The sequence below is a fragment of the Xiphophorus couchianus genome, chromosome 20 (genome assembly GCF_001444195.1).
Source record: "Xiphophorus couchianus chromosome 20, X_couchianus-1.0, whole genome shotgun sequence".
Lineage (NCBI taxonomy): Eukaryota > Metazoa > Chordata > Actinopteri > Cyprinodontiformes > Poeciliidae > Xiphophorus > Xiphophorus couchianus.
Window position 1 is genome coordinate 26,922,912 of NC_040247.1, and position 24,933 is coordinate 26,947,844.

Genomic DNA, 24,933 nt, shown 5'->3' on the forward strand with positions numbered 1-24,933 from the left:
TTCCAGCTATGAACAAACCACTGAAGCCATTTTAAAGTTTTTTGTTCTCCAAATTTAATTACGTATTCTTTTTATTTTTTACTGTTGATAACTTAGAGTTACAACTTTTGCTGATAATAGATAATAACATGTTTGAGGAGAAAGTGTCGCTGCATCATAAACCTTAGTGTTGGTTTGATATTGTCTTAACAAAAATAATAAGTAAAATGTATCATCTGAAATGGCTATGTGCGCCGCAAAATATTTCTCCTGAAAAGTATTTTTATTTTTGGATCCATGCCGTATAAAGCAGATGTTTTTCCTAGTTTTTTTTTTTATTGACGTAAGGAAAATCTTATAAGATAAAGATAAGATAAGTTAATAAATCAATATTTGCCAGGTGAAGCTGAATGAGCAGCTGCTGAGGAGGCTGCCGGCTGATAAAGCTGGTCATGTGTGACAGTGCAAGGAGTGTGGTGTGCTTGGAGTTGGACACTTAGCTTTAGCGTCGTTAGCTCACAGGGCTGGCGGCTAACCACTAAACCATCCAACAAGATGGGTTATTTACAACTGCAGCTCTATTTACAGGATTAGCCCCTGAAACTAAGAAACAGTTTCTTTTGTTGTTGTTGTTTTGTTTTATTGTTTGTTTTTTTGGTTTTTAAATCTCAATAGCAGCAGCTCTGAATCCCATTGGAGAGATCGCAGACTAAAAGTTAACATTCTTCCATCCAAACCACAAAGTGCTGGGTCTGCTGCAATGCCTAAATTCTGACACTGTGGTTTAATATCTAATCTCAACCCAAAGCAGCGATAGACTGCCATTATTACAGCGAGAGGGACTCTTAAAAACTCAAGATTTGATTCGTGGTCTGGAACTCAAGTCTCATAAATAGCCTTTTTGTCTCAGGTAATTGGGGGGTGAAAGAAAGCCCGTAAGTGTAGTTCATTTAAGTGAGTAAATGATTAATGCTGTTCACTTTAGAGTACCGTAGTGTATACAAATTAGTGCCTGGAACAGTCTGCATGCTCCAGTAAAAGAAGTGACTGCAGGTTCAAAGTGTATTTGTTCTTATTCAATGCGATCGTCAACAAAAGCACTTGCAGTAAGGATTTATTTCCTTTATTAACCAGTGACGTCTGACGAACGTGGGCTTGGTTTATAACAATCTGTTGGTGTCGTAGCATCGTCACTATAACCAGCTGGACTTACGATTAAATGACTTTGGATAATGACAGAACAATAAACTTGAATTGTCTCCAATATTTTATTTTCTCACTGTCCAGAAACTCTCGCAGTTTTCCAAAATAAAAGCCCTTCTTGTTTGTTTCAGAAATGAACAGTTTTTAATCTATTTCTACTATTTATGTGTGAGTATAAACAGCTTACGATGTCTTTTTTAATTATCTACATCAACTAAAAAATATATTATTTAATTAGTTAGGGTTTAATGAGGCTTATGGATAATTATTTGCATTCTGTAGATTGAGTCGATGGCATGCAGTCAGTGAGAGAGTGTCAACTTCAGTCATTAGAGGTTTAAGACTTGACATGCACTTAGAAAAAATGTGAACATCTCTGGCAAACCACTGGAGCAGCAATTAGTTACCGTGGAGACTGGATGCAGGACGGTGGACAGATATTGCTCGATAGGGAGTTGTGCTGATTTCCTGGGTGGATCTCCCTGAAAATTGGTGTGTGAAGATACGTTGACAGGAGTTGCTCCTCTTCTGGGCAACGTCTGATCTCCTACATCTGAAGGAAAACGATTTCATTGAGATCCTCTGGAGGTGTGTGGTATATCATCTTTGGCAAACTCAGATTGCAGTCCGGTGAGTCCGCACGAGAATGTGGAGGCAGAAACTGAGGTCAGTGTGGGTTTGTCAAATAGGGTAAAGTTGTGAATAAGACCAAAAACCTCCACAAATCAGCGATGACGCCCACACCACACATTTTAGTCTTGATGAGGAGATAAAGAGCAGGAACATCAGTGGAGGCTGAATGAGTCAGAGAAATATCTGCAGGCTCCCAAACGTGGGAGATTGGGAGGTGGGTGGTTCATTCATAAGGAAAGATATTTATTCTGTATCGGAACAGTGGCTTTGTGCCTTGCTGGGAGAGAAAAGGGAGATTTTTACGCAATGCTTTACAGCACCTTTTAAATTAGACAGTTATTCATCGCAGATGTGGTTGCTGAGTGAAAAGAAAGCTGGTTTTTTTCTTTCTCTTCCAAGCGTTCTCTAGACTTCTCGAGCTCCGAAACAGGACTACGAGTTGTAGCCTGTGTAGTTTTCGCTTTTGTCTCACACACCTCTGATGAGATTCTACTGCGTCGACGCCAAGGTTTCCACTGGTTCTTCCCACTGACGGTTCATATTCTTAAAATAAGCAGAAAGGTTCAATTGCATTTCAAAACAAAATCCACTCGCAGAGAAGAAAAGCTCATTGAAAAAGAAAAAAAAAAAACAGTTCTTGGTTGCAGCGAGCTGAAAGCTGAGCTGCCCCAGTCCTGAAGAGTTTTGTCTGGGGTGGAGATGGATGATCTGATGGTTGGGCAAAGGTTTGAGGGTGTTCTCTCTCTCTCTCTCTCTCTCTCTCTGCTGAAGAGCAGTTGTGAAAGTAGGCCAGGAGGGGTAAAAAATAGCATCCAGTCTCTATGAGGAGTCATTGCACAAGGTCACCTCATTGCCCTGGGCCTCAATGCGTGAAACTAAGTGTTCACAATCTTTCTGTTTGCTTCCACTTCCCCTATACCCCCCTTTTTTTGTCTTTTTTCCCCCTATTACTTTCCCTCTCTGGCTCAATGACTTACACAGGCCTTAGTATCAGCAAGGCTGCAAGACTAGAGCTTATGTGCTAACGAACCCTCGAGCTAATTAGAAATACAGCCAAGCTGGCCGGTCCCCTCATTTCCTTTCCATTTCCGTCCCTTTGGACAAATACAATTTTACCCCGTGACCCGTGCAGAATTAATCCTGTTACTGTTGAGCACAGGATGAATAATGGCCACTTATCTCCTGGGAACAGGAGGGTTACAGAGGGTCTCTTTGGTGGACTGTATCCGTATTAAGCCCCTAGATTTCTACCTTGCTAAATCTTGCAGTGTAGTTGGGTCGTTGTGTTTCTTTTTTTTTCCAGTTCTAAAAATGATTAGGTTGGGTTTTTTTAGCTAAGAGTCAGATCTGTCCTCATTCTTGGTAAAGTAGAGCAAACTAACACCAAAGTGTCAAGATGGATGATTGACATTTAACAGAAAAGTCAACCAAAGGTTATTCTCTACACCGTCCACAAAACGTTTCCGTTTTCTTTTAAAAATGTCTGTCAGCATTAAACATGAAATCAATACTGCATTGCCCAACAGTCCAATTACTAAGCTCTCTGGTCTTTAGAAAAGAAATCAACCTTTGTTTAAGAAAAACAGATAGAAATCCTAAAAGTACTCCCAGTTAAATGCATTTACAAACAACAACAACAAAAAAACATTTTTTGTGTGTGTATTTTGCACAATTTCTGTTATCACACCTTTGTCTGATTAATGCCAAATTACCTAGCTATTTTAAGGCTTTCCGATTCCATTGTGGAACCATTATCCACAATGGAGAACACATGAAACAGTGGTGAATTTGCAGAAGTGGTTTGTGTCCCAGAAACACTCCAAGAGTTCATTGATGACTCATCCAGGAGGTCACAAAGAACCCAGAACACCGTCATGACCACCGTAAGCCTCAATAGGCTTAGGTAAAGTCAGTCTGGATGATTCAGCATTAAGAAAGATGGAGGGCAAAATTGGGGATGGTGGGACAGTTCCAAGATGGAAACCACTGCTGACCATTAGGAGCATTCAGGTTGGTTCCAAAAAACATCTTAATGAGTCTCAAGACATTATGACTGGTGTTAAGCTAAAGATTATTCTGACGCAAACTCCTCTCAAACATGGTGGTGATAGTATGGTGGTCTGGGCTTGCTTTGCTTCTTCAGGACTTGGACAATGTGCTATTAAATGTTGAATTAATTAAATCAACATTTAAGCAGAAAATGCTGAAGAAGAATTTCTGACCATCGGCTTGTGACCGTAGGCCCAAATTCAATTGGGTTATACAGCAGAGCCAGCGGTCCAAAGCACACCAGCAAGTCCACCTATCATTTTCATAAAAACAATGCGATTGTTGTGGACTGGCTTAGTCAAAGTCTGGGCTTAAATCAATTTTGAATGATTTGCTGTTGCATTTAACAACGCAGTTCATGTTCAAAAACCTTCCAGTGTGGCTAAAATTGATTAAAAGGGTCCAAAACATAGCAATCATGGCAGTTGTTGCTGCCAAAGGTGGCACAAACCAGGCAACTTTTCATTTAACTTGGTGAAGGGTGGAATTTGGATTTGGAAAGTTTCCGATTTTGGACCGCGCTCAGACCATTAGGCCTGGTTTTTAGTAGTTAGGACACGACTTTAAAAACATTCTTCAGCGGTGAGAAGAAAAGCTGTGTGGTGAGTTTTCTCCCTCACTCCCGGCATGCCAAAGCTATCAGCTGTTGGGGTGAGACCCAGCTGCCTCGTGTGTTGACTTTAGACTGATACACATCAACATTTGCCACATGAAAGGAGGAAAGAGTGGCACTCCTAAAATAAGGGAATGAATAAAGGCTATGTTAGGACGCTGGCGATTTTTCAAATAAGATAAGAGCTCCGCTTTTATCAGGTGTGTGTTTTTGGCTGCATCAGATAATATATAAATCACTTCCTTTCCTGGTAGGATATAAGAAATGCTGCTGTAGGATAAGATATTCTGAGCCACAAAGATTACCTTGAGGACTTTAAGGTACAGGCCCCAAGTACAAGGTACAACGTTGTTCATCCTCTGCTTTGATTTAAAATTGGAATATGGTTCTACTCATGCCTACCAAGTCTAAAATGACCAAGCATGAACTCTTTGCGTGCCAGGAGTCCATGCAGCCAATGCTATCTGAGGTATGCTCCTTAAACTGGCCTTGGTGCTTTTATTCCAGCCCCCTCGGGACATTTGAAACAGTTCACTGCAAAGCTGGAAACAGTTTAATCACGGAAAGCAATGACTTATCCGGAAAAATGGCCGCCCTTAATCTGAATGACCCCTTCTGCGGTTGCTCCGAGTGCAGGACGGTGTCACTTAAGGGCTCCTTGTAAAATCCTGTGGATAGGCCCTAAGTGCAGCCTGAGCTGTAACTGATACCGCTATGTTTGTAAAGAGTTGGTGATAATACAACCTTATGTTTGAGCTTCCTCCTGCCACGTGTGAGAGGAATGCCAGGGTCTGAAATATGGCTTTCATTAAGGCACCAGGCCTTTAGTCTTCAAACAAGGGAACCCGAGGATCGGTATCCGAAAGGTGAAGAGTGCAGCTCTCGCAGAACCACTGAAAGGTTGTCTGGGGGAAGAATTTAGAGGTAAAAAAAATATGAGCAATGATGCAGGCTGATTAAAGAAATTGTCTTTGGAGGCAGAACTTGTTTAAAGTCAAAGACGTAATGGCTTGGTTGTTGCTATTGATGTTCATAGTTTGTCTCTGGTGGTGGAGCCGTGGCCTTCGGGTCTCCGCCCCTTTTAATGGACATTGTTGAGGGTCGCTCAATTCAAAGCACTTAAGCTGCCGTAGTAAATTAAAAAGCGATGCATATTTTATATGCTGCAACTTTTATTGCACATGGTGCATTATTTCCTGTTTTTGTTAAATGTAAACATAGCCACAACGTATTGCATCTGTGCATAAAGCAACGTTATTCAGTGTGTTACTGCTAATTGTCATTCCAAAACAACAAAAAGTAAAAGTTGCACCATGTAGTCTGCTCAAGACGTTGTGATTGGTGTTAAACTAAAGATAATTCTTCAGTGGTCCAGCGAGCTAGACCACTGGTTTGACCTGGCATCCGTCCAAGTCCTGAAACAGCAAACCAGTCCAACCACCACCGCTATGTTTTATTTGTTTCTTTTAATCTTATTTATTTTTTCTGACATGTTAATTTTTTACCCAATGTACCTGTGCGAACACTTTCCATACTGTCCCACATTTGTCTCATCAGTCCACCAGATGTTTACAGAGAGGTCCTGAGGATCATCAAGGTGTTTTCTTGGAAAACATGAGTTGACCTTTGTCATCTTTTCGGTCGGCAGCGGTTTTATCTCACTGAACTCCCCTGCATGGATAAAAAAAAAAATTGTCCAGTCTCTTTCTTATTATTGAACTCTTCACGCAAGAAGTTCAAACCAAGAGAAACTATTTCAGTTTGTGATAAATCGTCACAGGGACAGTTGTATTCTGTGATTCTCACAGTGGAGGTCAGCTAGCCCCACGACAGGTCACAAAACTTCATGTCGTGTGCGGAATAGTAATAAAATCAACTTTTAAAATTCTATCTAAAAGCATATCTTACTGTAGGTTTTTTTGCGTTTGCATTTTTGGCTTGCTGGCAATGAAAGTAAACTTGGAATGATGTCATCTTTCTGCCAGAGGTGATTTGATTGGTAAGAAGCTGAAAAGTGTGACAACCTCTAGTCTCATGCTTCTTTGTATGCCTGAATCACTAGTGGTTCCTACTGAGGCACTGAAAACAATATATACCAAGGTCCTGCTAAATGGGCTTTGCAACAATTCTGTGATTTTTCATTTGTCTGTGAGCCTCTTGTCTCCTCTCCAGCTAAATGGTCAGTTCTTATGTTAAGCAGCCCTGTTGTGTTTACAGAGGCTGTGCTGGCTGTGCTGCCACGCAGCTCGGCTTCCTTTGGGCTCCTCGGTCCCTGCTGTCTCTCCTCGTGGCTTGAGTTGGTGTATTCAGGGGAAACTGCGTTAATTCACATGGAAATTCTGCCAGAGTCAGGCTGCTAATTACACCAATGTTGGACGGATGACTTGCTGACATCACAACACACACACACACACACACACACCGAGAAGGAGAGAGAGAGGGGGAATGAGAAGGGAGAGGTGGGGTGTGTGTGTGGGTGCGTGTGTGTGTGTGTGTGTGTGTGTGTGTGTGTGTGTGTGTGTGTGTGTGTGTGTGTGTGTGTGTGTGTGTGTGTGTGTGTGTGTGTGTGTGAAGCCAACCAGAGTCCGGAATCAGAATGGAAGTTAACCAAGCAGCCTTCAAAATAAAACTCTGTTTGATCAATTTAAAACAAGAGATATGTTTTTCACTTGATGGAGGAATAATTAAAGATTTAACCTGAATCTAAATTTGACTCAAATGATAAATAATACCCGTAAACGGGGCGCCACATGGTAGAGCAGGGAGAGCGGGGGCAGTCTGCCATTCGACCCCCTGAGCCACTTACTGCATGTCTTTCCCTCTTCTCTCTTCTTCTCTTTCTCGTCTTCTGTCCAGCTACTGATGAATAAAGGCTGCCAGTGTCACAAAAATGTTTTAAAAAAAGAATGAATTGATAATGAACCATGCTATAAAACTGTTTTTTACAGCCCACAGTAACTCCAATGATTTTAATTGATATAATTCCTCCTATTTGTTTAAGTGAAAAATTAGCTCTTTAAAATCCTCAGATTCTGCTTGTCTCATTATTTTAGCTTTGACATTGCTGTTGCTGTACTACTCATTTAATGCCGAGTCGTTTGAATGACCCAAACAGGACACACTTCCGGGAGCTTGTTTTGATTGTTAAATGTTTTCACACCTCGACTGTTGTTTTGCCACCAGAAACATTTCCTAACTAAACTAAACCTGTAGGTATTTATAAGTGAGGAAATGTGGCTGTCGTGTTTTCATCCAGCTTAACAGACGGGGAGAGGAAGGGGAAGCACAGCCTTACTTTCTCTGGCATCTCAATAAATAATTACTTTCCACTGTTGGGGTGGCATGATAGGAAACGTTAAGGTTTTGAAAGAAAAGCGTTCTGCACTTTGGCGTACCTTGACGCCAGTAGCTACATTTCTGTTCATTTGGGCGATTCTCTAGACATTCTTTTATTTTTGAAGAGGTAGCCGGAAGTGGTTAAGTTACTACTGCTGACTTGACATCCTCATTATAAGCGTACTTGGTTTAAAGAGCTGCTGCTGCTCGGCGGCTTGTTCTGCAACAAGAAGAGAGGCTCTAATGGACTCTTCCTGAGCGCACCGAGTGTCCGCCCGGATTTTTGCTTTGCAGAAACTTTTCTTTTTCTTTCTTTCTTTTTTTTTATCACAGGAGTTTGCTTTTCTTTTAGTGGGACTGAATTCACTTTCAGTGGAATCTGCGCTCTTCCTCGGACCTTTGCTCTCCGCTTTGAGGAATCTGTTTACGGTAGTTTTCTGAACTCCTGCGTGTATTTGCAGTGAGCAGAAGAGGCGAGAGGAGGGAGGGGGTTCACAAAAGGCTATTTTTGTCCCCCCACCCCCCTTTTTTTTTTCCTCGGGTAGATGTAGCAGAGGTGAGGAACACACAGCGGGCGAGGCTGCTGCGCCTTCGTGGCACCGCGGTGGCGCTGGAGCTGCGCAACAGATTCTGCAATGAGGAGCGTTTTATTTTAAAGCCCGCAGCAAGTGAAGCAGTCAGCTCGGAGGGGGGGGGGGCATGGCTTTAGTCCGTCTCGGTTTGTGAGAAGGGTAAGTTGCAAATTTTCTTTTCACTGGATTTTTATTTTGTTTTTCTCCTTTTTCAAATCATTTAAACGCGCAAGCCCTCACCCATTTCCTCTGTGATCCAAATGGGTAAAAGCGCGCATGTTGTGTTAACATCGTGTCCTCTGTCTTCTTACCAACTCGTTATTTAAAACGTTGGATGGTATTTTCATGTTTTGTTTTGCTTATTGAAAACCATCGCTCTCTCTCTCTTTTTAATCATGACTTTTTCTTCTTGTCTAAATCAACACCTGTTTGTAGAATTTCCCTTGACGGGGGGGGGCGAAGTTTTAAAAGTTGTGGCTTTCACTCTGTGGACGTGTTTCCACTGGTGGCACCCCCCCCCCCCCCCCCACACACACACAACCCCCTGTGGCGCAGTGGGCCGCTTCATGTGTGCTGTGGGCCGTGTGTTTGCCACGGTGCCATACGGATTGCACTATAAAATTCATTTAAAGCTTAATAACTACCCTCTCTTTATTTGTCCTCTGCATTTTGCAGTTGGAAACAACTGGCAATGGCATCGGAGGACGTTATTACAGAACCCCACAGCAGCTTATTGAACTGTGAAGACGGTTTACTTATTACATACTGTTTAGCAGAAAAGAGGAGCACTTTATTAGCCCTTGAATGGACTGACGGGGTAAATGATGAATAACGTGGCTGAGCATTTTCAGCTGGAGTTGCAGTCACTGATCTGAGAAAGTAACCAAATTGACAGGAGCCTAATTAGTAGCTTTACACATTAGCTTCCAATAGTTTGGAAGAGGTCAAAGTTCTTATTTATGTTAAATATTCTCATTTTACATATAGTGGACCTAAAAAGTATGTGTTTTTTGTTTTTTTACTATATTTTGTGGCCATTACTTAATTTCCCACAGGCTGGAGGATAAAAAGTAAAGCTCTAAGCTGTAGTGTCATGTGCCAGTGACGCAACAAGCATCTCGGAGGGGCTGCTGGTGGTGCCAACGGGAGATGAGGTTGATAAAATACTCCGGTCAGAGACTGATAGCTGTGTTTTTGTTCTCTGGTATGGGTCACAATCCTAAAAATGCTAATGCAATTGAGAAAAAGAGAAGCACAAAGCAGAATTCTCCCAGAGCTTTGACCAGTTGTAGCTGATTCTAACTTTTCCTAAAGAGCAAAAGCAGCTGTAATAGAAGTCGGTGTAAAATAAGAATGTACTTACTATTTTAGAACCAAAACATGCTTGTTGAGGTACCATTTTTAGCTGCCTTTAGTCCAATTAATGATTGTCACACATAGCAATGCAAACACTACTATAGCAGCAGTTTCAATGTATAGTCCCTGGAGAGGGCAGACCCTAATTTTACTTTTGAGATTTTCAAAACGCCACGTACAAATCCCAAACACTCCTGACAGATAAAGGTCGAAAGCTCGAGAGGATAAAATGGAGTAACTTTGCCGTAATACATTTAGCCTTCCTGTTATCTGCTGAGAGTCTCACCCTCCGTGGCTGTCTCTCAGCCTCAGTGCACCACAGTCATGTAGAGAACGGTTTCAAATACCTTACGCTCAGTTACAACTGGAAGTACTTAATCACTAAAAGGTATGGTATGAAACTGAAAAAGCTGGAAAATTATTCCGTTTCCAGCTGATTTCTCAGTACATCACTTTTTTTTTTTTTTTAACAATTCTGTACACTTCCTATTTTACAGCAGTGTTTCAGACCAAGCATAAAAGAAGATTACGGTCCTCAGCTTATTTGTACAAGGAGTCATCGATGCTTCCAAAGTAACATTTCTATTTAATTTGTGCTTAAGTTGGGTTCATAGCTCGTGACCCAGACACCGTCTGACCAGAAGGCAGAACCTCGGCTATCTGTAATCTAAAACTGGTTTTGACAGGTGGAAGCAGGTCTAATCTCTGGCTTCAGCAACACATTGCATCAGGCTGTTGCTAATTGGATTCCAAAAGGGAAAAAAGAAAAAAAAAAAGCCGTCCAGGCGAACTCTTGTCAGGAACACCTCAGTTTTAGCATCGATTAGCTCCTGATAATTCTATCGTGAACAATTATTGTTTTGAAGCATCGTCCGTCTCGAAGCTTCATGCATTTGTACACACAGTTCTGATCAGAAAGGTTGAGAGTTGCTTAACAAAAGGCGAGTTGTCTCCATTCACTTCTTCCAAAGATAACAAACGAAGTGAAATAGATTAAATGACGGAAAAAGAGATCAACACGGGACTCGGCCGCCTCCTGCATCCAGCTGTTCTGTTCCTCTGTTTCCTGAGGAGCCGCCTCATTAGGATCGGATTTTTAGTCCGGTCCTCAACAGTGATGCCATGGAAACGTTTCAGCGGTTTGAGGAGACGCTCATAACTGAATGAGTGTTTTGCTTCAAATCGTCCGAAGCAATACTTGGTGATACATTTAAATGAGGGCAACGCAATATGTCAAATGGGACTTTTTCTCTTTTTTTGCAATGTTAATGTGTGCCATGAATCACATGGGAGGCCATGTTTGGAAGGATTTTGTATTTTAAGTGTCTTTTGTACAAACTCTGCACGCAGACGACGCTTCTAACCCTGTTGGATTGAATCTCACAGGCCTTGATTCCCAAATTTGATGCATATTTTTTTGTGGCTGAGATGCTAAAGCTCCCATAGAATGGTGGGAGCGTTGCGATAAAACAAAAGAAAGGAGGGGAAAAAGTCCGATAAGGTTGATTTGCTGTAATCAGCCTTGTTGTTGCGTCCGTTAGGGTTGCTTTGAATAGGAAATCAAGTTTATTTTTGCTATCAACCTAGAAGAAATTTAGTGCCGTTTTTCACCCTGGTAATTGTCAGTGTGTGGCAACGCAGCCCTGCAGTTTGTGAAACCGCATCTTTAATTCGTTTCACTAACAACAGTAACTGGCCTAGTTCCAATATTAGCATTACTTATGAGCATAGCCAGTGTTTTGGTCTAAACAATTCATTATATGGATGAACCTTTGTATTATTTTTATATTTGTGTGTCGGAGGATAACATATTGCAACTTTACTTTATGACAACCAATTTGGCGTAATGACACACCGGGCAGCAAAGACTTAAAATGACTTTGGTGCATTTGACTGACGCAGAGAGTCGTCTATCAGACCCTAGCTGCAAATTAAAAGGGCCAGGGTTGTAGAGCTGGGTGAGGATAATTAACTGGAAACTGTGAATCATTGTCCACTGACATCATGGTCACAGCAACTGCCATCTGAAAAGCATACCCCCCCAAGTACTTAAGTAAACCTCGCACTCGGCCCGACCAATGAAATGCCAGCATTTACAACTCCCCCCAGGCTTGAGAATGGGCAGGCAACGTTGAGAAGTGGAAGCGGGGCACCCCCCCCTTACTTCCTTCTCTGTACCTCGGACTCATTTACGAGGCATTTGCGATGTACTTGACTCGTGTTTCCAGAGTCACTAAATCTGATCTAATTGAAATCATGCAGCTTGCTCGGCGGAGATCGGGGATTGTGTTTCAGCGGAGGGGAAATCCCCAGCAGGTCCGTAAAGGCGTGATGTCATTCGTGTGGGAATGAAGGAGAAACGGACCTTGTAGGTGTGAAGCATCTACATCTGAAGATGTTTGCTAGGTGAATCTCGGGGGGGATCATCACAACATCTGGAAAGAGAACGGGTTCCCTTTCAACAATCACCAGACCCTCCGCTTTGAATTCCAGATACACTGTAAGAGGTGAAGTGTAGGACAGGGTCGTGAAATGCTTCCTTTCGCCTCAGCTCGGGTCATCCTTCTCAAGAAAACTTGGTCTCGGCCCAAGGGAGGCGTAACTTTTGAGTTGCTGAAAGCATGTCTAAAGGATGGGACAGATACTCATGTGTTTTCCATCTCATCATGTGCTGCTACTATGGATTAGTGACGCATGTTGCTCATGAGGAGAGACAGTGCAACACCTCTGATTTACCAAAATGAAGCAAACTGGGATTATGCCAAAACAGTGAGGGGAAAAAGAAAGAGAGAAAGATTTCAGTTTTATTTTCACAAATGTGATATAAAAGTTTCACTAACTGTGGGGGGGGGGGAAACAATTGAAATCATGTGCCCATTTATTTACACTCGTAAAATAATGGCATCATAAGTCTCAAACTATGTCTTTAGAATCTATTGTTCAGTGTACAAATATCCAACCATTTTTTATCAGTCTAAATGATGATCGAATGCGGTCAATGCGTGTTTTGTCTATACATCCTGAACAGAATCCAATAACCATGCTGGCTGTACATAGGATAATGCTGCATTGACCTTCTCTTATTCATTCCTGCGCACTGCCACACAGCTGACTGCAAGAAGACTAGTATTATTTTTCTCGTGTTTCCAATACATTTAGGTGAAGTATTTTTTCCAAAAAAGTTGTGCTGTTTTGTTTGTGACAAGTCAGCTTTCTTTCAGCACACACCACCACTAGTGGTAAGCCAGTTGAGCTGCTGTATAAAGGACTTAGAGGCGGTGGAGGCCTTATTCAGTGATTTTGTCATTAAGTGTTTTCTTGTAGCCTGGTGTTTAACCATTTTTGGTCAGCTTTGGAGGCCAAATCACTCAAGTTGATCAAGTTGAAAGCAAACCCATTTATATCCAGTATACCAGTGACTTCACTAGACAAAGTCACACGCTGATGCAACAACTGGAAAACACTTTGCAAGACAGCCCCCGTTTTGAAACACGCATAGCTCAGTTATCATTTGTACAGCGTAAAGTGTCCCGACTAACCAATCAGTTTTAAACAGCTCACAATGTTTAAGGTTCTGTTCTGTAATTGGACCTTAACCCCAGTTATGATGCCTTGCTGTATGGGTTCAAATTTGCTTCGCCCTCCTCCCCAGTAGGTCTGATTGACTTTATCTTTTCTATCACTGCTTCTTTATCAATATTCATTGCAGCAACAACGTCTGGGTACTTGGGATCGATTGTTAATATGCATGCATTCCGTTTGCAAAGTCTTTAGCTTGCCCTTCCACAATGAAAGCAGAAGATGCAGAGGTCTGCCTTTCTGCACACAGAGAGAGAGAGAGCTGACGGAGCTACTTGGGCTTTGGGCATATGAAGAAGAATCTTAAGAGTTGATGAAGGTCGCGTCCCACTTAGCATTTATTTAAAGTTTTTGTCTGTGTGGTTGAATCGCTAATGACCAGTCGAGGCACGTTGGTCTGGTATTTATCACCCTTGCCAAATGCAAGCGATATCCAGGCATAACTAGGGTCCTGTTGTACAGATCTGTCATTATTTCAAACCAAACCGGAGCGCTTTAATTAAAGTCGGACAAGAGGGGAGTTTTAATCTAAGGAAAATCTGAGAATTTACAAATGTGACAATAGCAATTTAAATATATACCTTTCCTCTTGTTTTCTGGGTATGTAGCAATTAAAGCCTAAGAACTACACAATGCTATAGAAATAGAAAACCAAAGTAGTATAAAATAGTCTTTATTAGTACCGAAAGGTGTCGTTGCAACCTCATGATACAAATCAACAGCATCCGTGTTCACTACAGGAGTTAGCTCGGGGAATTAGCCATTTTGCTGTTTGCCTTGCATGCATGCATACGTGTGCGCATCCTGCAACAGATCCACACTCACTTGGGGCATCAATGTGTCAAACTGTGTCCTGGGTGTCCTTAAGCTCCTCCGTGGCGCTGACTGTCAGACACGGCATCCATCTGGGAAGGTAATGAGATTCTGTCTCCTTGGTTTAGCCGCCTGAGGGGGTTATGGGTAAGTGTGGTGCGACCTTTTGGTCACCCGGTTTTTCCATTTTCCGGGTCTGTCAAGGACGCACAAATCTGTATGCATACACCGTCTCCTCGGTTTGCTTCAGAATACGTATTGGGTGGATTAAAAGGGGAAAAATATAGGTCGACTCCACCCAAATCAGGTACTTAACCTGATTGTATTTTTTTATGGCAACTTCACATCCCTACTCTATTCTAACAAGAAGTTCTCAGTAAGTTTGAAATAAATTTGCAGAAAATAAGGCCTTTTATTGCGCATGTGTTCCGGTAAGACATTTGGAAGTGTTTCATGGCAACGTTGTTCAGGCTGCTGTGTAAATTTTGTTACTTGCAAAGCTCTGTTTTCTATCACTGCCACTGGTTGCATTGTGTCCAACTACTTTCTACTTCGCTCGAGTCTTTCTTCATGTTCGGTTACACCCACTGTTTGTGGTGCCACAGTTAAAATCCTTGTTAAAGCTATTCAAGCAACTCAAACCAAGTTTTGGGATCTTCCCTTTTTTACTCTTGAGATACTCTTCTTATTACTGAAACGTTTTTCCCAGATATACACGAGAGTTTCCTGACCGTTGCTTCCCTCCTTTGTCTGTCCAATGGCAGGAAGATCTGTGTGCACTGCAAGTGTCGGCGTGAAGAGCATGCAGTGACAGCCATGCCGGTGGAAATGGAGAAGACTGTCACCAAGCTGATGTACGACTTCCAGAGGAACTCGACCTCGGACGACGACTCGGGCTGTGCCCTTGAGGAGTACGCCTGGGTGCCGCCGGGACTCAAACCGGAGCAGGTACCAGCACGTCTGCACACGTTTCCGTTCAGACCGCGCACTCGAAGGCACTGGAGCTACACAGTGTTGACTTTGGAGTTTTTGTTTGTTGGTTTAAGCGTGAAAGTCCTGAAGAGATTTTCTTGACGACGCCTAATGTGTAGTGATGTGTGTAGGCATATCAAAGTAAGCCATCACTGAAAAGAGCGGTTGCCATTTTGAATGTTTACTTCTTTTTATAAAACAAGATGTCAAAAAAAATATATATGTATATATATATTTCCTCTAAGTTATATGTTATGACAATGTGATGATTTACACAAGGGTTACTTGGATACAAATCTTAAAGGGCCACAAAGAATTTTTTTTTTGTTAGTTTATTAATCCATTGAACTAATATTACAGTTTTCAAAATGACTTGGCCATCTAAAACTAAAAAAAAAAAAATCCTAAGTATGCCAAAACAAAATGAAAAGTTTCTTTTAGTTTCTACTCCTCTGCGGAGTTCACTGCTAAACAAATGTATCAAGATCTCAAGAATCCAAATGCAATTAAACATTAGCTTACATGCTACTGAGTGAATACTTTCTTGCCTTTTGTTGTTGGGTCACAGATGCAACAAGATTCCTGCTTACAGCTTGATAAGATCATTTCAGTGCACTTAAATTTTATTTCTTAAACCAGAACATTTACGGCAACAACTTTTCAAACTTGTTCTCGTTCCTCACGTACTCACAAGCTTTAATCACAGCTTTGTTTCGATGGATTTTCCTGCTGGTTGGAGGTAGAATAAATGCAAATTGTCTATTCGTCTATGAAATTTGGCATGGAAATGCTTGGCTGGTATGCCGGCATCTGATGGTCTTCCTGTTTGTGTGGAATCGCAGAATATTATGAAAGAATCGCACAAATACAAGGTTTTCAGAGAAGATGCAGTCCGCCTGTTTAGAGCCACTGGCCTACACAATCAGGTGGCATCATGTTGCTGCATAAGGAGGATGAGCCACAAAGAAGAAACAAGCTTTTCACAAAACGTTTCAATGGCAAGTTGAGCAAAATGAAAACATTGGTGAGAAAATATTGCGCAAGCGGCGAGGACAGCAGCGTCCTTGGGAGGATTGTGAACCAAAATCCATTTATGAATATGAGAGAGATTCACAAGGTGTAGACTCCAGCTGGAGGTGGCGCTTTAAGAAACGAGTTCAGGAAATGGGCTGCGACTGTCAGTTTTAAAACCATTACGCTCAACTGTGAACCAGAAATAACATCAGAAGCATCTTACCAGGGCTAAGAAGAAAAATATTTAGACCGTCTCCCTCTGGTGTAATGTAATTATTTCGGATTAAAGTACATTTTGTTTTTTTTTTTTTGTTTTTTTTTTTTAGAAATCAAGGTCTGAGTCGTAAAGAAAGACTTGAGAGAGTGTTTTCACTTAAGTGATTTGTAAATGTATTCAGTAAAAGGGTTTTTGCTTACAGGAGTGCAGTAAAACTCTCGTTAGCTAAACGACCGACCGCACGATTTCAGAGACACAGACTAGCAGGTTTCACTCGTAATCCCCGAGCAGATTAAGAGGTATAACTCCAGTATTGGAAGTCGCTGTATATTTGCAGCGCCTTCACCAGGCTAACGGCTAACAAAGGATTACGTGGCTCCGGCCCTCAAATTAATCTCCCGATTGTTTCTGCCTCTGAACAGGAGGTTTCCTGGCCCTCACAAGCACTTGAGTCAAGCCTGCACAGCACATTAAGCAGCTTCACGCACGTTGGAGGAAAATCCTCCTCTACGATGCTCTGCTGAGCTGGAGGTGTTCACACGTGGGAGGGTCTCCGCTTTAATTGGACAATAGGGGCGTTTATGGACGCTGGTTTCATTTCGTTGAGGAGCTGAGTCAATACGCTGCTGGCAGAGGCTCCGGTTTTCTCCTCTAGAGGACCGAGGGGAGCTTTTTTTTTTTTTTTTTTTTTCCTCCAGGGTTACACCTGTAAATCAAAGCTCAGCATGGTAGATCTTTGTGTAAAAAAAAAAAAAAGTGAAGACCCTAAAGAACAAGTTAAATAATCGATATATAGTTTTAGTTTAGTTAGTCTTGCATAATATCACTCAAAATGTATAAAAGCTTCTATTTCTGATATGCAGTAGTGCACAAATGTGATGCTATCTCTGAAATGCCAGCGCCTTTAAGCTGTGGAAACTTGTTGTGTGTCCTTTTGCATAGGAGCGGATCTAAACAAAAAGCTAAAGCTTTGGACCTAAATGGTGGGTTTTACATTTCCACTCTGGGAGCCAGAGCTCTTTATTAGTCTGCTATTCAGCTGGCAGTGGTGTGTAATGAGAGATTCCTGTGCAGCTGTACAACAGTCAGGTACGTGGATCCGAAGGATTACAAAGGACAGCTCTGCACTCTTTTGGAACCTAATTTACCCTAAAAAAAATATGAGTCTACAGGTATCTCTCTTAAACCCAATAGCTACCACTTTGCAGAAATGCAATCTTCACCGAACGGAGACGTTGTTGGGTTTTAGGAGCAGTGTGAGGAAGGCCTGTGTTTTGAAATAAAACTTTTCGACGTTGCCAGCTTACGGTTCAGCAAGGCCAAGAATGCAACTCTGCTGAGTTCTCTTAGGGGCATTTTCCATTTTTCATCATCATGCACAGTCGGTCTCACCGGTCACAGGGATCTGATTTTAATTTTCTGTCCAGCATGACGTACGCGTTTTCAGCTCTCTTAACGCTGGATGTTTGTACAGCATGTTGGCCTTCAGGTAATGAAATATAAATAAAGCAGGGCCTGGACCCATCGCTTTCAAAGAAAAGATTTGAAATGGAGAGAGAGAGAAAGAAAAGAAGTGAGGGTAGTTTGACCCATTTCCTAAATAGACCTGAGCACAATTCCAGGCCAGTATTGGGGCCAATAAAACTGTCAGCAGCTGACCTGATCACTGATCTTTGAGTGATTGTGGCTATTCCCATTTGCATCACTGACATTTTTTTAACAACTACTGCATGCATTGCAAACTATTTGTGACAGATATATATATATATCCTACCCACCCGCCATTGGATGGATTAGGGATGGAAGGTTTTATGAGCAAATATCTTTAAAGTTCATGACATTCCCATCAGTCTAAGAGCGTCTATTGTCCTGTGACTTGTGACCCTTTTTACGGCATCACGTTATTAGCCTCATTCCTTCCCCTTAAGAAAATGCAAAGAAAGTGAAGGACTGTGGGAATTATAGCCGACGCGCAAATTAGCCATGTTAACCGTTAGGTTGTCCTGCCTGTTTGTCCTAAGCAAAGACGATGTTCAACGTTAAAAGTAAAATCACAGGACTGTTACTTCAATCCTTTAATCATTTTAACAAATGCTTTCTCTGGTATGGCCTAAATGAATAGAATAGAAATATTGTTTATTGTCCCAGAAGGGGGAGATTTCTGTGCAACAGCACCAAAGTGAGAGATAACAACAGCAAATAAACCCATAAAAATTTATACAGCTCTGGAAAAAAAGCTAAGAGCCCAATGCACTGAACCCCACTGAAATCCTACTGATGATTCCACTAAATATCGATTTCTGAACTCTTCCTGAGTTAAAACATTAGTGTTGTTGTTTTTATAAACTTGTTTTCTATGCATTATTTGAGGTCTGAAAGCGGCGCATTTTTTTCGTTATTGTGTACATTTCTCATTTCAAAGGCTAAATTTTGTTTGGAATTTCAGAGACCTGTTGTCAGCAGTTCATAGAATCAAAGAACAATGTTCATTTGACACAAACATACACCTACAAAGAGTAAAATCAGATAAACTGATCATTTTAAGTGAGAGGTCTCTGAATTTTTTCTAGAGCTGTATAAAAAACAGAATAAAGAATAAAAATACTGTACAGTAAAGGCATACATTTCAACATAAATAATGTGTAGTTATAAAAATCGTGTACTCCAGTCCACAGGAATGTACAACTGAGTTGGTTTATTAAAAATGTACAATAATTCTGTCTCTTTGAGCATTAAAAGACAAAATATTTACAATTGGTGACAATAAAAAAACGGTGAAAGTGTTAAATGACGTGAAACAATACAGGTTGCCTAAATTCTGAGAAGTGAACGACTGCTAGCCAAAAGGTAGTAATTTGATTATTCTCCTGCTCAGTTTTTGGTTTCCTTTTAGTTTTTGGCCTTGATAAAACCCATCGTCATTCAGCCATCTATAAGGTTTACACTTCTGCTACGAACACCCAATTTGTCTCGCCACGTGTCGCTGTGGCGATTTTCTGACCGGAGCCGCGTCGCACCCAAGCCCGCTGAGGAATGCCAGAGCTGCTCCCTGAACGTGTCGGGCCGTTAGCAGCAATAGAAACCAGCTGTGACGAGCAATCTCCCCTGACTTTCCCCAAAGTCCTGCCATTAAGCCGGGGAAAACACTCCTTTCAGTTCAGCTGAAACGTCTGCCCCGTTTTGAGCTGCGTCTGCTTCTGATTACAGTTATTATCGCAAGCCTGGTTCTCGCTGTCTTTCTGGATGTCTCTCTGTGTGCATCTATCTTTTGATCTTTCCCCCCCTGGGCCACTGAACCTTTCACCTCCAGATTCTAACCCTGCTGTTGTTGGATGCATGTTTTGTAATTTATCATCAGCCATCAGTGTGTGTGTGTACGCATGTACAGTACATTCTAGACTTCAGTCAGTCTTTTATGGACTGTATTCCAACAAACACAAGAGGACGCCAACCAAATCAGAGCAGGTGGAATTGGGTTGCACCCCGAACAAGAGCTGTGAAATCATCCCAACCCAAACTTGCTTTGATCAGGCTGCTTTACTGAAACACCGGTTGCCGCCGTCGATCGAGTTTTCTTAATGGCCCAGCTTTACAGTTCAGCTTGAAAACGTGTTTTTCTTTTCTTTTTTTTTCTTTTTTTTTAAGCATTACGGTTTTATTTTTGGTCCTTGACTGACCGGCTCCTGTTTGGAGGATTCAGGTTAATCCGTTTTTGGTGTCGCTTGGCAAAGAGTCAGAAATCTTCCAAGTCAGCAAATCCATTCAGTCATCGAGCCATAAGGATCAATCAAAGATACCGTTTATACTCAGGACATCAGCTCTGATTTAGTTTTGCCTTTATGTTTAACGCCACACTTTTATCTCTTTTTTATATCTCTTTTTTTTTGTAACAAATTCTTCCAAAATCTTTCTTGTTCTCTCTTTTTGGCCTCTGTCTTTAAACCTTCCTTTTAGTTTTGCTCCTCCCCCCTGCGCTGACCTTTGTGGCACCCCAGCCCTGCAGATACAGTGTAATAAAAAAAGGGGCTGTGATAAATAACAAGGGGATGACACCCATTGTGTGCCGCGGAAATGTGAGGAATGCAATTTGGATCTATCCAGATTAGCATTAATCTGCGGCAGCACACACCGCGTTCATTTAGGTTAATCACTGGCCATACGAGTGTCTGTCTGTTGGCGTGTGTGTGTGTGTGTGTGTGTGTGTGTGTGTGTGTGTGTTTTGACAGGTCAGTGATACATTCCCATGTCAGTGTGCAGAGACGGAGGAGTGGGGCTCCATTAAGTCTCCACTGGTGGACCATAAATCAAAGTGATTTCTTAACTGTGTGTGTGCGCTTGTGTGTGTTGATGGCTTGGTCTGGTAAATTGTTGTACTCCTTAAGTTTTTTCAGTTTTTAAAAAAAAAATTATATAATAGTCTACTCAGTTTGTGCAATAATTACTGAGCTTTATAAATTAGACGATTCATCTTGAGCATTCAGAGTTTGAGAGATGTACCACTTTATCAGTTATGCATTATGCAAATGCGTCAAAACCAGGAATTCACCTCACTTTTCTGTTTAATTCAAGTCTAGAGCCTGTATCAAAAAACCTGCAGCACATTTTTCTCTTTTTGGCTTAGGCAAAAATTTTAATCAGTCAAAATCGTAATCTGTTTTCGTAATCAGTTCTGTGTATCCAGCCGGGAAAAGCTTCATCTGCTTAATATCTTGGAACAATTTACAGACAAATATGGAAAAGCACCAACTAATTGGCTAAAGATCAGATCATGATTTGCTTTTTTTCTTGATTCACCGATTTCACCTCAAACAGAACGGGTATTGACTAGGAAAAGCCTAATTAGCAGATCTCTGTCTGCAATAGTAAAAGGAACATTTTTGACCGGAATAAATAGAATAAAGAAGAGGCAAGAGATTTGAATTTTCCATTTTCTCCTGACCGTCTCTGATTGATAATCGGCAGATCAGGGGGAAAAAAAGAGAACAGTATATTTCCTGTTCATTAAAACCACCAGAACTAGCAACTTACACCGTTTTAAAACCATAAACGCGTAAACCAACAACATTTACTTTCAGGCAGATTTTTAAACTTTCATCAAAATCAGCCAAAGGTTTTGGAGATTTGCATAAATGTATAAAATGGGATAATCTTCTAATTCCCATATTTTCTGCTGCATTAAGTCAAGACAGCAATTTTTTTCTTATGAGTTTTTCTTTTTTTATTTTGCTAACGGTAAAAAAAAACCTTTTTATGCCATTTTACAAAGAATACAAATACATTTTACGTAACAGAAGGTTACAGATTGAATGCTAATCCAACGTTGTGCTAATTCTTTTAAATTTAGCCTTACATGTCATCACTTCAAGGGGTTCCTCAGATGGTTTACATGCTGCAGGAGCTTCACTCCCGCCTCATCCCGTGTTTGTCGTCTGGCAGGTTCATCACTACTACAGCTCCCTGCCCGAGGACAAGGTGCCCTACGTGAACAGCCCAGGAGAGAAGTACCGCATCAAACAGCTGCTCCACCAGCTCCCGCCTCACGACAATGAGGTGAGAGTCCCGACTGACCCGCTCGCCCTCCTCCCTACCTCCGTCCATCCATCTACCCTCCCCCGCCTCTCCCCACTTCGGGCCATTACGGAGATAAGAGGGGAGCGGAGGGGGGGGACAGGCAGGAGAAGTCAGGAGGGAGGGCGGGGCGCTGTCTCGTTAATGGACGTGAAAGAGACGGAGCGATGTTTGTAGCCACTTATTGAGATTTGTTACATTAATAAATCATAACCACGAGCCATCCTGAGAGGCAGCTCCGTAGGAGATCGGCACGCTCCGCCTTAATTGTTTTGCTTTTTTTTTTTTTTCTCCACACGTTTTAGCGCCGCCGGCTTGCTTCGACGTGGCCGATAACCTGCCGGTCAAAATAAGCAAACGTGCTCAAAATGCTCACAAGTCTGCAATGGCTACTCTGATTTCGAAGGTCCCAAAGTGGCTCAACTCTGACAGTGATTATTTTTGTTGAATCAAGCATTGAACAAGACGCACAAAAGAACATGACGGTTAAGCTTTTTGATGCCCTCGTTTTTGCTCTACGGACAAAAAAACCCCCCAGATGATATCAGTGTCTGGTTGGACTAACACTAACCCCCTTCATTACTGAACTCAACTTTACCTCCAGTATTGGTTTGTGGTTGTAAAGAAAGTGCATTCATTTGTAGGAAGTGTAATTTTAGAGACTTTATTTATTTATTTTTATTTTTTTTTTTTGAAGTGATGCTTTGTAAAAGTTGTCAGTAAAATATTTATCCCAAATGCACAGCAAAAAAACATTGGTCGAAAACTTAATGACATACAAAATTGGATAGAACCATGCAGATGGGTAAACAGGAAGATCAGGTTGCAAATGATAAAAATCCAGCTTTAATGCAAAGGCAGAGGTGGAAAATCCCAATGAAATCAGAGAAACTAATAAAGAGGCAAACAGGGAACAGTTGAGGCTGAAAACGGGCAAAGGGAAATTGGGTGATGGGGAACAGCTGACAAACACGGTAGGAAAACCAAGACTAACGGAAACTACAGCTAGAAGAGGAACAGGTCTGACAATAATCTTAAGTAAATACAATGTGCAAGGAACAAAACGCTAAATTAAGCTAAAAACAACGAACAAAATACAAAGGAATGAATTAATATGTCAAGATATTTGGGACAATAATAAATGCAGGAAACAGAATAGAAAATTGCAAGACTTAAGTGGATATAAATAAACAACATAAAATACCAAATATAGAACGAATCCAAAACACGAACACAACAGAATCATGATACTTTGATGGATGGGGGTCCATGGTTGGGGGGTGGAAGTGGATAAGTAATAATCCTGCAATCAGAACACTGAGGTCTGCAACATTTAATGAATACATTCAGGTTGTTTTCGTAGATGGACATAGTCCTTTACCGACAATTTAACTGTTATAACTACGACTTTAGCACATTATGTTATTCTTCTCTGGTCAACCTTGACCTCCACAGAACAGCAACCCAAGTCAGTAGGCTGATGATACGCCGCATCATGTTTGTGTCCAGGTACGCTACTGCAACAGCCTGGATGACGAGGAGAAGCGAGAGCTCAAGCTCTTCAGCAACCAACGGAAACGGGAGAACCTGGGCCGCGGCAACGTGCGTCCGTTCCCCGTGACCATGATGGGGGCCATCTGCGAGCAGGTGCCCAATTTTCTTTTATGTTTTGAAATTTTTTTAAAACCCTCAAAGGCATAATTCTTGACCGTGAGACCTGTTTTCGCTTCTGAGGCGCGTGAGTGGATGGGACCGAGCGTGACGCAGCCCAAAATGTGTCATGTGGCCCGTGGAACAAAAGCTATGTATCGTGCTGCCGACACATGGAACGGCCTGCCGGCGTGATGTATAGGACAGCTGCTTTGCGTTGACACATGAAGGCCAGAGACACAACATTTGTCTGGCTTTTCCACGACGCTCTGACCTTTCCCGTCTCGCCTCAGAGTCCTCCTTCATAGAGCCTGCTGCAGAAGTGTGTCCTAGTTTTTCTCTCTGCCATCCTAGCCTTCCAACCCTGTTCTAGTGATTTAAAATCTGAGCGTGACGTATTGTCTTTGAGAGCGAGGTCCGCGCTAAAACATCCGTGTTATTTCTCAGTAGCACCCAGTGTGCTGTGAAATGGTCAATATATTGCTCATACGTTCTCCTTTAGCCTACTTATGGGACTAGTGAGTGTAATGGAGCGTTCCTTTAACAACAAAGCTGCTCAGTTTAGCATCGACTGTGTGGAGAGCAGGTTGAACTGAAGTGCATGTGTGGGTCTTGTCCATTTAGCTCGCACAAATCAAACCACATATCCAGTAAAAGAATTGGTAGAACGTCCGTCACAATTTCTTGGTTTTAATCTTTATCCCTCTTTTGGCCTCCCAGCAGCAGACTTTGTATTCGCTAGAACTTACAGTGCTGCGGAAAATGACTTTTCCCTTTGCAGATTTTTATGGGTGGACTTGTTGGTTCAAGAGTGCTTGAGCCGAGGATCCAGAACAGCAACGTAACTTTGGACTTTAACTGGTCCGGTGCAACACTTTTCCTTTTCAGCCGTTCTGCATTTTGCCGCTGGGTGAGCTGAGAGACTGGAGTCGTCTTATTTGATTCTAGTAATTTTGTTCATGATTGACACAGAGACTGAAAGGTGCCCAGGTCCTGTGCACAATTTTAGATTTAAATTACATTGAGTTGTGTAGCACATTTCAGGCAGTTCAAAGTGTTTCACGTGATTAAAAATAAAACACAATTAACAAACAAAACCAAAACAAAATATAACACTACAGCAGCAGGATATAGTCACAAAAATGGTCATAAAGTCCAAAATGTATTTGTTTTTCATTTGTTTCTAATCAAAGGCGACTCTAAACAGGTGGGGGTTTTGTCCTTGATTTAAAGAAACTTAGTGTTTTGGTTGGTTTTTCAGTTTTCTGGAAGCTTGCCCCAAATTAGAGGAGCTTAAAAACTGAATGCTGCTTCTCCTCGTTTGGTTCCGATATCCCCTCCTTCCTTCAGTAGTGCTGCAACATTCTGTTTAGAAAGAA

At 41.7% G+C, this 24,933-nt stretch overlaps 1 protein-coding gene and 1 long non-coding RNA gene across 3 annotated transcripts in view; both read left to right on the forward strand.

The window, feature by feature from the left end:
• Nucleotides 1–24,933, forward strand: part of prickle2b (prickle homolog 2b) — a 111,428-nt gene that overhangs the window by 78,395 nt on the left and 8,100 nt on the right. Inside the window, exons 1-4 of one of the 2 annotated variants that reach the window (XM_028001911.1) lie at nucleotides 8,006–8,544; nucleotides 14,898–15,081; nucleotides 21,773–21,886; nucleotides 23,414–23,551. In XM_028001911.1, coding sequence (XP_027857712.1) covers nucleotides 14,950–15,081; nucleotides 21,773–21,886; nucleotides 23,414–23,551 — 384 coding nt within the window. In that variant the 5' untranslated portion in view covers nucleotides 8,006–8,544; nucleotides 14,898–14,949. Of the gene's footprint in view, nucleotides 1–8,005; nucleotides 8,545–14,897; nucleotides 15,082–21,772; nucleotides 21,887–23,413; nucleotides 23,552–24,933 lie in introns of those variants that run through there. The other variant, XM_028001910.1, reaches the window with a different exon arrangement.
• LOC114135009 (uncharacterized) lies at nucleotides 8,551–12,527 on the forward strand. Its single transcript, XR_003593513.1, has 2 exons — nucleotides 8,551–11,013; nucleotides 11,049–12,527. It is a non-coding gene; the product is annotated as an uncharacterized LOC114135009 (long non-coding RNA).